This window comes from Rhipicephalus sanguineus, chromosome 3 (genome assembly GCF_013339695.2).
Source record: "Rhipicephalus sanguineus isolate Rsan-2018 chromosome 3, BIME_Rsan_1.4, whole genome shotgun sequence".
NCBI classification, from domain to species: Eukaryota; Metazoa; Arthropoda; class Arachnida; order Ixodida; family Ixodidae; genus Rhipicephalus; species Rhipicephalus sanguineus.
The window spans coordinates 213194681-213208311 of record NC_051178.1 but is presented as its reverse complement, the minus strand read 5'-3'; the positions used below and the strand labels follow the sequence as shown (position 1 = coordinate 213208311).

General features: G+C 44.6%; 1 protein-coding gene across 1 annotated transcript in view; it reads right to left on the bottom strand.

The window, feature by feature from the left end:
- Window positions 1-13631, bottom strand: part of LOC119388262 (anoctamin-8) — a 113881-nt gene that overhangs the window by 29733 nt on the left and 70517 nt on the right. The window contains exons 11-14 of the mRNA XM_037655937.2: window positions 10566-10640; window positions 8306-8433; window positions 1761-1845; window positions 12-209 (exon numbers count right to left, since the gene is read on the bottom strand). Of these exons, the coding sequence (XP_037511865.1) occupies window positions 12-209; window positions 1761-1845; window positions 8306-8433; window positions 10566-10640 (486 nt within the window). The remainder of the gene's footprint in view (window positions 1-11; window positions 210-1760; window positions 1846-8305; window positions 8434-10565; window positions 10641-13631) is intronic.

Here is a 13631-nt window from a genome sequence, read left to right as displayed (position 1 = left end):
AGGAAGCACACCTGCCAGGTGCCGATGCTGTTGGCCTGCTGAGCAAAGGGGCGCTGGAAGACAAAGCACAGCTTGAAGGCATCACTGCGCACTTCAACCAGGTTGTTCAGCAAGGCGCACAGGGCAGCCCACGGAAATGCCGAAGAGAAGAGGGTCACGTGGCCAAACTGGATGAACATTTCCAGGTAGTCCTCAAAAGTGCCTTCGTACTGCATAGTAGAAAAGAATGAGCACACAACTCAGTCGATCTTGTGTGCACAGAATTTTATTAGCTCACAAAACAGTACCATGGATAGATAGTTCTAAATATAAAATATGGCTATCTGAAAACTGTTCATGTCCCAAACAGTGTTACCAAGAAAACTTCATTTGGACATAGTTTGTGCGTAACTTTTAAGGTGAGGACCTCAGTGCAAACTAGGACAGATCAAAAACAAGAAAACTCTTCTTTGTGGCCCATCCTGGTTGGCATTGAAGCCTTCACATTAAAAGTTTTAGCAAGATGGTGAAAAGTGGGGAACTTACCGATTTGCTTCTTTAAGGAGGTGCTGAATGTACAAAAGCTTGTTAGTTTTTCTACAAACATGTTACACGTCGCTTATTCTGTGAGGTTTAGTATGCTGACAAAATTTTAGGGTGCAAGAAAAAAGAAAGACAAGGCAGAAAAGAAGGCCTGACAAAAGAAAAAAATGTTTTTTAAAGTTATGCAGTACTGACACTAGTAAACCTAAAGCCTCTCTTGCTTGGACGTGCTTCAGCTGTGTGCTTTCGATGCGTCAAAGTGCGCATTTTTACCCAGTATAAGGCAGGAATGGACACAGCATTGAAGCACACTAGCCAGTGTGGTATGGACCATGCTGCAATCGGAGAACCTTGCGGGGGTTCGCCTGTTCCGACTACTTCGTGCCTCTACCTCTCTGCAGGACCTTTTGCTCTGGCCTGGGAAGGTCACACGAGTAATGTACCGCAAACTGGTTTTTGGGGATGGCAGTTTGCGCTCTCGACAGTAGGAAATTCTGTATGACCAAGAGAGCCGAGTCCCCAGTGTGGTGGGCGAGTTTGAGCCAAGGCAGCCGAGGATGCAGGGCTAAGCCCGCAGAGTCAACACGCACGCACCAACAGAAGTGCCACAGTTGATTGTCAGTACACCCTTTACGTACTGCATCCTACAGAGGGCGCCTCATATTCGGTTTGGCACTCGTGCCCTCTACATTTACTTTCATTCACCGGCCCCTTTGCACCACAAGAGTCCATGTGGTTCTGACCTGCTTACTTGCTCTGAGAAGGTGGCACTTTGAAACAGCTGGGTTGCACTCACACTGGCAGTGACTGGCCATAGCACATGGATCTACATGCCATTTTTTATTTTCCATCATGGCAGAGGATGTGAAGCACTTGCTATGGTCATGACTGGGGCCACAGAAAGTGCATCTTCGCCACTTCGAAGCAACTGGTCATCGTCTGAGTCACCCTCCTGACTTACAAAGATGATACATGGAACATTTCACCGATTGTTCTTGGACTTTATACATGAAATAAGTTTATTTAGGTGTGATGCACCTCTTTTGCTGTTGTATAACAATATTATGCCTAAAGGCAACATTCCGAATGAAAAGGAAAGTGCATAAAGCATGCAAAATCAATTTTGAGCATGTGCTAATGTGTATACAAAAGCAAGCTTTTATTCCCGGTGGCTACATTTGGTGAATTCATATCTTGCCATGAGCATGCTTTTTTCTTGAGACCACAACTCCAATCACCTTGAACATGGCACACTCCGTTTCACCCTGGCTCAATTTGGGTGTCGACGTACTGCTGCAGCTTGGACTGTCTTCAGGTGTCACACTAAAAAGCAAATAAGTAAAGTGCTTAATGACTGGTATTCCGAAAACCATTGTGAAAAATGCACAGCACACAAAGCATGAACAAATCAGCATGTCAAGCAATTCTCGCATTTTTGGATGTTATACATGTGCTGTATAATGCATCTAGGGCATTTCAATACCTCCACCAGCACCTCCGCCAGTAATGCCACATTATATTGCACAAGCCCACAGAAACCTGTAACTAGCGGTACACCAGAACGTCAGGCTGGTGCGATCACTGGCAGTTTGACCTCGTCGTCTTCATAGCGTGCTTGTCCTCACCTTCTTTCCCGCAGCGGCACATTAAAGCCTGCCATCAACAATACTGCATAATACAAGCTAATCTTATGCTTGTGGCAATATAGAAGACAAACACTGAATTGATTATAATAGAATTTCTTGATTTGATAGAGAAAGGTAAATTTTACTGACTCTCAGTATTGTCACGTGGTCGTGACGTCGACGAAGGCAGCAATCAGCATGTCCGGGATAAAACTCTTTATTTGGCCGAACTTGTGGCCGGGAAACTGAAAGTCAACTACAGCAATACACTGATAGCGGCGAACAGAGCGTCGACCGTCGATCAACTGACAAGCGGTCAAGCGCGTCGGCTTTTATACAGGCGCTATCGAGCTTTCCAGCAACATCGCTGGTTGTTGCGCAATCTCTAGAATAAGCTCGAGTGTTCGCGTCTTGCACGCAATCTTAACAAAATGATCAACAACAATCGCGAAGCTTCTTGAACACTGCTTCGCGGACAGCGTTGAGCGTTGATAACCGTCCTTGCTGGTCAAACCCAAATACATAAAAATAAAACAAGAAGTGGGCGTGGCAGTATCGCAGGTCAAAGTAAAAATGCTTTACAGCAGGGGTCGGCAACCTGCGGCCCGCAGGGCAGTATTACGCGGCCCCCGGCACATCAGGACACCTCTACGGACTTCTGCATCTGTCGGTAAGCAGCCTTGATGTAGATATTTGCAAGCTGGCTAAGAATGTTTAGCCCCAAAAGTCTGATTGAAATGTTTTTTTTTTTTGCCTGTAACCTACGTTAGTAAATTACAACGTCCTGACATGCGCACTGAAAATAAGCACATGATTTTTTATTCCAGTTTTGCACAGAACTGTCAATTCGTGGAATTTTTCTCTTTGCTTGCAAAGCAGCCCCCCCCCCACCCCACCCCGCTTTGCCGTGCGGCCCCCGCTGTGTCAGCTTCATGCAACTCAGTCCTTCGCCTCAAAAGGTTGCCGATCCCTGCTTTACAGTAGTATTAGAAATAACCTTGCTTTTGGACACAAGGGTTTCATGTAAAAGGGTGAAATTGCTTACATGAACATATAATGAAAATGATAGCAGCTCGAGAATCCCTGATTGAAATTAAGCAAGAAAACAGAATGATGAAACCGCAAGAAATTACTGCGAACTCCACGACAGACATTTTGTTAAGCAGCAGGGACAGGCACTAAACAATGTAGCAATAACAAAATTCATTGCCAGGCTAGCTGGTTCATAGTCTTTGTTGAAAATGGAAGACGACGATGGTCACGCACCACGCACCTACAGTCATCATTAAGATTTAGTGGGGCATTAAACGTGGAAAAAGAAGGCAGCCACGCCGTTGGGCTCTGTTCTTCATATTTGGTGCCGTGAAACCCGGGACTACGACTCCGGCTTGAACTGAGACCGAGACGGCGACTCATGGATTGAAGAGGCAATGTCCGTCACTTGGAGGTTCGCGAGGCGGGAGCCCATTACATTTATTTCGGCTCTGTTCTGCCCTTGCCCTTCAAGACCACGGCCCGAGGTTCGCAAGGCTAGGATGACCATGAAGAAAGGAGAGTCCCATCGTGTCAGCCCAGCACTTGGAGCAGTCAACGGTATGTCTGCCCATCTGCTAGATTTTCCCTTCGGTGACAACTTCGAGGTTCGCGAGGTCAAGATGATGAACTTTTGCTACGACAACGCCCGTACTGCAGGCCAAGCCCTCGAAGCTACCGACTGTTCACTACTTGACCCGCACTGCTTGCGTGACGATACTCAATTTAAGGTTCCTGAAGTTAGAATGCTGAAGCCTTTGTACGAGAGTAACCATGAAGGCCCTACCCTTGGATGCCAACATCGTTGATCTTGATGTGTAAGAACTGTGGAATCATGAGCCCGAAGGAGACAGACACAACGATTGACGAGTATATGAAGCGACTCCACGATATTCGGAAATCATTGTGTACAGCCACTGAAGCAGTAATGATAAAGAGTGAAGTAGTACTTTTGTCTAGATCCCCAATGATCCGTAAACTCAAGGAATTACGCCTACATCTCGAACTAATGAGAAAGGACTTGAAGAAAGTAGAACGAAAGATTTATGAAACTATGCCTCTTGAAAATCTAGAAAGCGATATCGAAAGTTGTGAAACTTTGACTGTGACATCTTAAGGCTGACATCAAACCTTCAACTTCGATTAGCGAAATTTGAGAAAAGACCGTTTTATGCACTCGAACAACCAAAAGGATGTCCAGGAACGAGGTCTAAGCTGAGCTTGACTTACTCGCAGGGCGAGAGAATGCCCGTCGATGACAGTGGAGAAAAGATCGAGAGTTTGAGGAATTCTGCTACCAATGTGCAAAATGGCCTAAGCTACGAAACTGTAATAGTAAAGGGTCCCAATGATGAAGCAATCACACCAACTACATCTGAGCAGAAAACGATTGAAACAAGTTCGAGATACTAAGCCGGAAATACAGCTTTAGGACGTAGCGCACTGTCGTCAGTAGGTTGTGGGAGCTCCGAAGATTTTTCGCTATCTTTTAACTGGAGTGCATGACAGATCTCACTCCACTACGACACAAGCGTCAAACTTGTGTCATGAAGACTAAAGGACCAAGCCAAGAGAAAATGAAAGTCCGTGAGAGAACAAGTATGCAAATACTAGGTCCATTCGATTCACCCTGCACTATCTGAACTGGTTCATGGTGGTGACGTCAGAGTGCCGTCGTCGTGCAGGGAACGTTTCAGAAAGTGCAGCAGCAACGAGATGCCAAAACGAATACGAGAGTGCAGATGTCGCGCAAGCCCTCTGCTACGGTCGGCTGTCTCGCGAATTGTGGAGGTTGTGATTCGTAAAAGTCGCCGCCGCTTACGCTGCCTGGCATTTCAAACTACCGGAAAACATTCACTGACGTATTTGTTGGGCGCCGTTAAAATAGCCACGAATGCAGTCGGCTGCGTCGTCTGCTGAGGTTACGCTGCACGGACTCGGCACTACCTCACGAGTAAGTGCAGGGAATTCGTGAACTAGCCTTGCACGACGGCTGCACTTTTTCGAAACGAATACCGCAGTGCCGACGCCGCCATGTTGAACTCGTGAAACGAATGCCGGAGTGCAGCGCCACCGTGAACCGGTTCACGAAGTGCAGGTGAAAAGAATGGACCTACTGTTGGACATGACATGTGGGAATCACTATCGGCCGCACAGATCACGATCTCAGCCAGTGGAACGACACGCCTGAAGGAGAGTGTGCGCTTGCGTGGTATGTGATTGAAGAGATGCAGCCATTATGCTCAAGACGTAAAGGACACAAGAACCAAGCGAAAGCACCTGGCAGCTTGGAAAGACATAATAACGGCACCGAAAAGAAAGGAATTAAGGAAAAGATGGTCTTCACATAGGAGAGCCATAGAAGGTCTGAAATCAACGAGAGAAGAGCACGCAATGATTTCCAGAGACACGACGTTATACCAAGAACGGGCAAGGCAGAGGCTAACCAATCAGACTGACCGCATGTAAGCAGCGTGGTCATGCCAGAAGAGCAACTCTAATTGGAAATCGCATCAAGCCGTTCAAACATCGATGGAAGAGAAAAGGTCCTCGCTAACATCCAGACAGCCTTCACTTGATCGCGCAACTACTGATTGAACTGAAATTATTGCGAACTGTGTTTGATAGACTACGCCAAACTTGAGGAGCATTATTGTTCATGCGCGACTAATCTGCGAGCGCTAAGTGGTGTGTAGTGCTGTGCGTTGAGTGCATAGTGAACCAACACATCTGCAGCCAGCGACGTGAATTCGAACTACCGCACAGTCAGTGCGATGGCTCGGCAGTGTTTTGTTGTATTGCTGTTTTGTTGTATTGGTTGAATTCAACCAAATTCAGTGGCGAAACCGAAGCGCAGAACAGCACAACTGCTATATTCTTCTGAGACATTCAGATTGAATGAGCGTGGTTACATCAACCATCAACTGACTTTGTTGTGTGTGTGCGCAGGCTGCGCTTGCAATTATAGCACGCATGGTGCACATTCATTAACGAACGTGGAAGAACTACACCTCTGTAATTGTATTAATAATAATATCTGGGGTTTAACGTCCCAAAACCACGATATGATTATGAGAGACGCCGTGGTGGAGGGCTCCGGAAATTTCGACCGCCTGGGTTCTTTAACGTGCGCCTAAATCTAAGTACACGGGCCTCAAACATTTTTGCCTCCATCGAAAATGCAGCCGCCACGGCCGGGATTCGACCCCGTGACCTTCGAATCAGCAGTCAAGCGCCATAACCACTTGACCACCGTGGCGGGGCATAATCGTTGTATTGAACAGCGACGTCATTCTGGTCGTCTGCTTGTTGCGCTCGTCAGTTGTGCTCGTCACTGCTTGTTGCGCTCGTCTGCTTGTTGCGCTCATCAGGCTTTGGTTTTGCCGTTGCATTTCATTATGCCACAATAATTACTAGAAGCCACTTTTTCTATATCTGAAAGCTGCGATCAGTTCTTGGCACGAAGAACTTCAACATAAACATAACTAACTCAACTAATTAAAAAGTTAATTAATTTAACTTTCTTAATTACTGTGCCAAATGATGTCTTTAACCATCTTAAGATGCCTGCCGCAACAGAAAAAGCAATTGTGAAGGTAGCGAGCAAATATTGCATTTTCCTGATTTTTAAAGGAGCACTGACATCAAATTTACGCATGTCAAGATTTTTGCATCCACGAGCAGTTATCTACCCCACAGTAGCGATTCGCGACCGAAAATGCAACTGAGGGACGAATAGCTATCTGTTTTATTGATTTATATCACCGATATCTAGCACGATTCAAAACGGCCTGCAAGCCCGCCATTTTTTAGCGCTGGAAGCGCTCCCTCGCGGTCAACTCCAGACCGCGCCCCAGTTTACCACTTGTCCACAGAAAGGAGTGACGTGAGGATCAGCTGCTCAGCTAACATTTCGTCTGCTAGGCGCGCACATTCAGTCATGCCTTGTCACCAGCGTCGCCGTTGTCGCCGTCAAAAGTATCGACTTGTGTTGAAGACGACATTCTGGAACTTAGAATCACTGCGATACGTGACGTCGCGAATCATTTTCGCTTCGACCCTTTGCAAAACAGCGATTCAGAAATGGACACCGTTCCAAGCAGCAACGAGGAGGTGCCCGGGGACGCACGCTTGGGCCATACTCGCTGGTGTGTCTCAATTAGCTATATTAGCTATATCAGAGAATTTTAGCGTGCACGGCATTCCGGTGTACGCAAAGGGATCTATGGAATATCGGCATAGTGAATGCACACCAGCGGAGAAATAGGATACGATAGGTTTCTACAATAACAATTCTGTGCTTGCCAGGTTCTTCTTTGCGCCGCCAGATGGCCCCACCTATCCGGCCTCTCACTGTTACGGCTGCAGTAACCCGGTATTACGCTAGCGCAAGGAAGTCCACGGACGAACTAACATTCACTATTAACGCTACATGCGTGTTACTTGTTAGCGATGTTATTTATCTATAGGCTCCTCCACTTTGATAGCTTGTGGTCGTGTTGGCGTGTACCGTACGTGTAATGAAACGCCACGCAATTTCCGCTTTTTCTGAGCCTCGACGAGCAGGTCCGCACTACGCAGCGGTTCCCCGGCATGCTGGCACGTAGTCGCTCCGATTGATCGCACTCGCGCTGTGGAGCACACGTCAAATTAGTCGATGCGACACGATGAATCGCAAGCACGGATCGGGACAGCAAGGAGAGCCACTGGCTGGGAGTGAGAGCGTCGCCTGGCGTCGGCGCTACAATAAATACACTCAGATCGGCGACGTCACTGTTACTAGCGTATCGTCACTCAGGATGGTATTTGCGGAATGTATCACACCTTACATGTAGCACTAGTGTCGATGTCGCAGTGTGATCAACCTTTCGTTGAGCTTTTGTACGCTGTTTGCCCTCGAAATAAAATTACTTCCACGCGACGGACGCCATTCAAATTTGGCCAAGAAGAACTATGCATACCGAGCAACCAAATGAATTGCACATCTCGACTTTAAAATTTGATGTCAGTGCTCCTTTAAGCATTTTCGGACCCATTTCTTGAAACACCCTGAATATGTGTATTTGACATGCACGACTTCTAAAATTTACAAATGGACCATCTTAGTGTTGTAGGGCAAAGCATACCTCGATGGCGAGTCTTCACTGCTGCTCAACTCGAGGCAAGCCAAGTGCAGCCTCTCCACCAAGAATGGTATGACACTCTCCTTGATGTTTCCAAGCACTTGACGTGTGATCAACAGTGTTGCAAGTTGCTGCAGTGCACAGGAAAACAAGTGACATTAAATGATGGGCCTGTTAAATACTGCAACACTTGCAGAGGAAAATACAGAAATGAGAACACTCGCTCTAGCTACCGCCGCGACCACGTACAGTGTGAATGTGATCCCCAGAGAAGATGGAAACAGCAAGGAGACGGGACAAAAGGGAGGAAGCGCACGGACACAAGCACTTCTGTTGAGGGCTTCTTTCCTTCAGTCCCGTCTCCCCGCTGTTTCCATCAATATGAACCGGCCCTTCAAGAAAGCCCTCAGGGAAGCTCTTTTCATCAATTGTCAGGAGCTGCTGAGGACAAGTCAACAAAGAGATTGCACACTTTCAGAGTTTATGTACTTAAGCTGCTAGTTTACAGTTTCATATTTATTTATTTATTTATTGTACCCTCAGGGCCCGAGGGCATTACAGAGGGGTGCGGGGATACATAAAGAATACAATATAAACAGCAAGGCAATGAATTAAAATAGCAGCGGGGATACATGAAAACAATTTTAACAGCAAAGGAAAAATTATACATACAGTAACAAGCATATACAGTAGAACCCCGCTGTTACGTTCCTCACTGCTGCGTTTTCCCGGCTGTTACGTCGTTTTCCGCCGGTCCCGGCATAGCTCCCATAGGATACAATGTATTGGGAACCCCGCTGTTACGTCGTAACTGTCGGACCGTTCCCGTATGATACGTCGCGAAGTGCGCTCGGAGCCGACCGAGTGATTACCAAAGAGAGCCGCCATGGTGCATTTTCACGCAGCTTGGCCTCGTTTGACCGTAATATTAGCCGCATGAGAGGCGCAAGCAACAGAATCTTTCAATTGATGCAAACAAAAGCATGGCCTTCGAGATTCAAATTGCAAAGATGGCGTCTATGACGTAACTGCACGCAAAAGCAAGGCCTTCGAGATTCGCAATTACTATTGACAAAAGCATAGCCTTTGAGATTTGTATTGCACAAACATGGCGTGTATGACGTAATTGCTTGCGAAAGCAAGGCCTTCGAGATTGGCATTCACTTCTGCCATCGCGTTGGCGTAGACTCATCATCATCGTTATTTGTCGGAGAGCGGGAGGAGTTCGAGCTGGTTGGAGCTCGCACGGTCGTGCGTGCGGTTCGCGGTCGGACTCGCCGCGCCGGTCGTGATTGCGTGTGCTTAGATCTTTCATGCCTACAGCTGTTGGTGTTAAAAAAATCACATACGTTGATTACATTTCTGTGGATGAGGCCGTCCTAAGCTCCGCGTTTCTATCCATCGACTAGATCGCGGCTGAGCGCGCCGATTTTCGTGCTGCTCGTAAGAATTGAAATAAAATTCTGTACCACTAAATATTTTGCCGTTTTTCCTGCTTTTCGGCTCTTACGTTTCCCGTCTCTTACGTTTATTTCCTACGGTCCCTTCAAAAACATATCAGCGGGGTTCTACTGTATATACATATATAGAGAGAGAAGAGCAATAGTTTTATGGAACATATTACTATCTGTTATATAAGTGATGTCATGGGGAAGGTCATTCCAGCTGACAAAAAGTTCTGGGTATGCATCGGTCATGAAAAAATTTAGTGTGACAGGATGGAATCCCAACTTTATTGCGGTGATCAATACGAGCTGATATGCATGATGGTCTAGTTAGTAATTTTTTTTTCAGATAGCTGTTCTGGTAAATTTTATGAAAAAGACATAATGAAGCTGCTGACCTGTGATGAGAGGGAGGAGAGAGGGACAAACTTAATTTCATGGCGGTTGCACTACTTGTTTGGTGATATTTAAAACGACAGGCACAGTTCTGCATAGCTTCCAAATCGGAAATGAGTGATTCGATGCCAGGGCTCCAGACAGATGCAGAATACTCTAATTTTGAGTACTGATTACGCATGTAAATCAATGAACAGATTTTTCAATTATTCAATGAGCAGTTTTGGATATGAGGCCTAAAGCTTCAGTCACATTTTAATGAACTATTTAGTCCCAAGCGGACAACCTCACAATGTCTCAAGAAACTGCAGCAAAAAAGACTTGTGTCTTCCTTTTTGGCTTATCGAGGCTTTATTCAGAGTAAGAGCTGGTAATGCAGTTCACCAATGCACCTTCACACAAACGGTACAAGTGAGACGTGCCTCTCGAAGCTGCTCCATGTCTTGGAGGTAGAAGGCAATGTAGAAGAGTGACAGGAACGAGTTGACAAACTGGAACTGAATGTCATGATCAGAAGAATGAAATGACAGATCAAACACAGTAATCGTATGCATGCATTCCACACATACGCGCTCTGTCCTGTTTAGGCTCGAAGCAAATAAAATATCACATTACGAAGTCTGAGCAAGAAAGCCATAATCAAACTACTCAAAATTAACTCTTTGTGCAAGATAAACATTATGGTCAGCTAGGCAAACTGCAGAAACCCATTAATACATTTCTCACAATGAATGTTAACGAAAGGTATAGTTAACACCACACAAATGAAGACCCAACTTTTGCAGTGATGCATACATGTGAAAATCGCAAATGGACAGGGTATTTAACCAAAATTCACTAACTAGTACATGATAAACAAAACCCTAAACTATCAATTTCAGGTGGATAAATGGAGCATAAATGAAGAAAGCTAGTTTGCAGATCATGCCTATTCGCTTGAAATCTTATGGCGAGGCTCAGTTCCAAGAAAAGTTCTTTTGAAATAGGTGGCAAAGCGCAGCGCTGTTCAGACCAACAATTTTGCAAACTGCATTTTTTTTGCTGCAGTGGCAAATGTTACTTCAAAATACTCAATTGATAATAAATACCTATATCATTTCATTTTTGTAACATTGTATTTTGCAGATTGCATATCACAGCACATTAAATCATACAAAAGCATTTTTAAATCAATAGAGATACAGAAAGTCTGTGGCAGGAAAAAAAGAATGGCGAGAGATACTAAACGTACACGTGTGCATTTCTACACACTTAATTCCCCATTTTCAGCCCTCCTCCCTCTTACAATAGGCTTTACTAAATGAAGACAGACATAGCATTCTGTTCAACCAAGTTTCACCATAAGTTATAAGACCCATCCTTGGCACAAAACTAGTGCTAAAAAAGGAGTGATGGCTCACAGGCAGGCAGTATACCCTGAGGTAGTGTGCTTACATTTGCACGCCATTAACATTCTGACCGCTATATTGCTGAAGGATCCACTTTTCAAACATGTATGGGACTCGCACTATAAAATGTAAGAAAAAGTTGAAAATCATGCCAAATTTATGCTAAACTGTTCTAAGCTAACAATTTCACCACCTGTGAACACATCACTACATTCTTGAATTAATAATGTTGCATTGTTGTAGAATTAGAATGAAAAAGAATAGAGAGATCCCAGACTGATGAATCCCCAAAATAAGGTGCATATACAATAAATTACACTGGGTGTTTGTTAAATTAACTGCATCTACCACTTTCTTCGCTTGTCACGCTAATTCTTACTTTATTTTCCCACTAAGTCACCACAGTTTTATGGTGTCTAAGTGCCTGATACATTAATGCTATTATACTTTTGCATTAGTTAGAGCTAATACAAACAACAAGTGTCTCATACTGGAGAGATGAAATGCCCGAAGCATCTTGTGCAGCTGATATGCAATATGCGAAATACTGTGGGACTGAACTTTCTATGTAGCCTTAGCACAATAATGATAAGCACCCTCTTTTCATAGATGACACAGCCTGGATAAAAATAAACGGGTGTTCACAAATAACTAAGCCTTATTCTTCATGCAAGCACTCACCTCGGGCCAATATCTTCAGCACCTCCACAGCAACAACAAAACCTGTGCAAACTTCATGCAGTGACACACAAGGCTTTTGTGCTCATGCAATGCTCATACAGAGGCCTACAAATGCACTGTGTAGAGCCACTCAAATACAGAAAATCAAAGTGCAATACTTAAAAGACGTAACACAAAGCAGCAGTCGCTTTAGATAAAAATTATAACAAACATAAGATTGTTTCATGCCATAACCTGAATGTACCATAAATGTGAGCATTAGTTCAATGAGTCAGTAGAGTCATACATTGATGGTCCCAGCTAAATGTTGCCAAATACGAAAGAGCAACAGGCTTTAGGTGCACATGGTCACTGTATGTTTATGGGTGTTATACATGCTAGTCATGCATATGTTTAATCATTGATCTTGAAATAATTACTTGGATTTAATCAGCTAACATTTACAAGCTGGTGCATCATAGTATTTGCTGCTTTTGAACAATTAAAACATGACAATAAAAGGTGCCTTCTAGAATTCAACCTAGTCAATAAGGTGTAAATTCAAGCTACATAAAAAAAGAAAGAAAAATGAAAGGTAATGAAATGACCAAGAGCAGCACTTTGAGCAACCTAGTTGTGTGGTTGCCTCAATAAATCGAAAGTACACTCAAACCTGATTATAACAAAGTCACATCTGCCACGAAAATAACTTTGTTAAATCCGAAAATTCGTTATAAATGTTTATTTGTAACACTGTATCTATGACAACACTATTCCTGATTTACTTCGTTATAACCGATAATTCGTTATATCCGTGTTCATTACATCGAGGTTTGAGTGTAGATGTAAGCATTAAATGGCTACTGGCAAAGCAGACTGGTTGGAAATGATAACAGCCACACTCTTAACATGGGTATAGTCCATGTTTGCAAGGGCACACCACACCATACTGTGCACCGGACGTATGCATGCCATTGTTTCCTGTCCCTGTGCGGTATAAACTTTTGGACTTTGCCTAGCATATGCGGCCACAACGTGATGCAGGCCTGAAAGCTAGCTAAGCTGGAACGACCCTGTTTTGAACTAAACCTCAAGTCCCACCTTGCCCAAACACAATTCACGCGGTGTGCTCACACATCTGGTGCCATCTCTCAGAGGCAGTGCAACTTACCTGTGCCTGCCTCTGAGCACAGACAACCCGCTCTCAGCGCAAAAAGATGAAAATCAAGGGCACGGTGCTATGTACCTGCCTTTGGAACACCACTATTGGAAATCACACATAAAATGTCAAAGTACTAGGTGCTGCAGCTTCAGTGATATTGTGAACAAAAATTAAGAAGAACTCGCAAGTAATATTTGTTTAACTTGCTTAAGCACTAACTAGCATAAGTAATGAGGTCCTGTAGAAAGGGTCCGAGCTGGAGACTGTGCTGTTTTGAA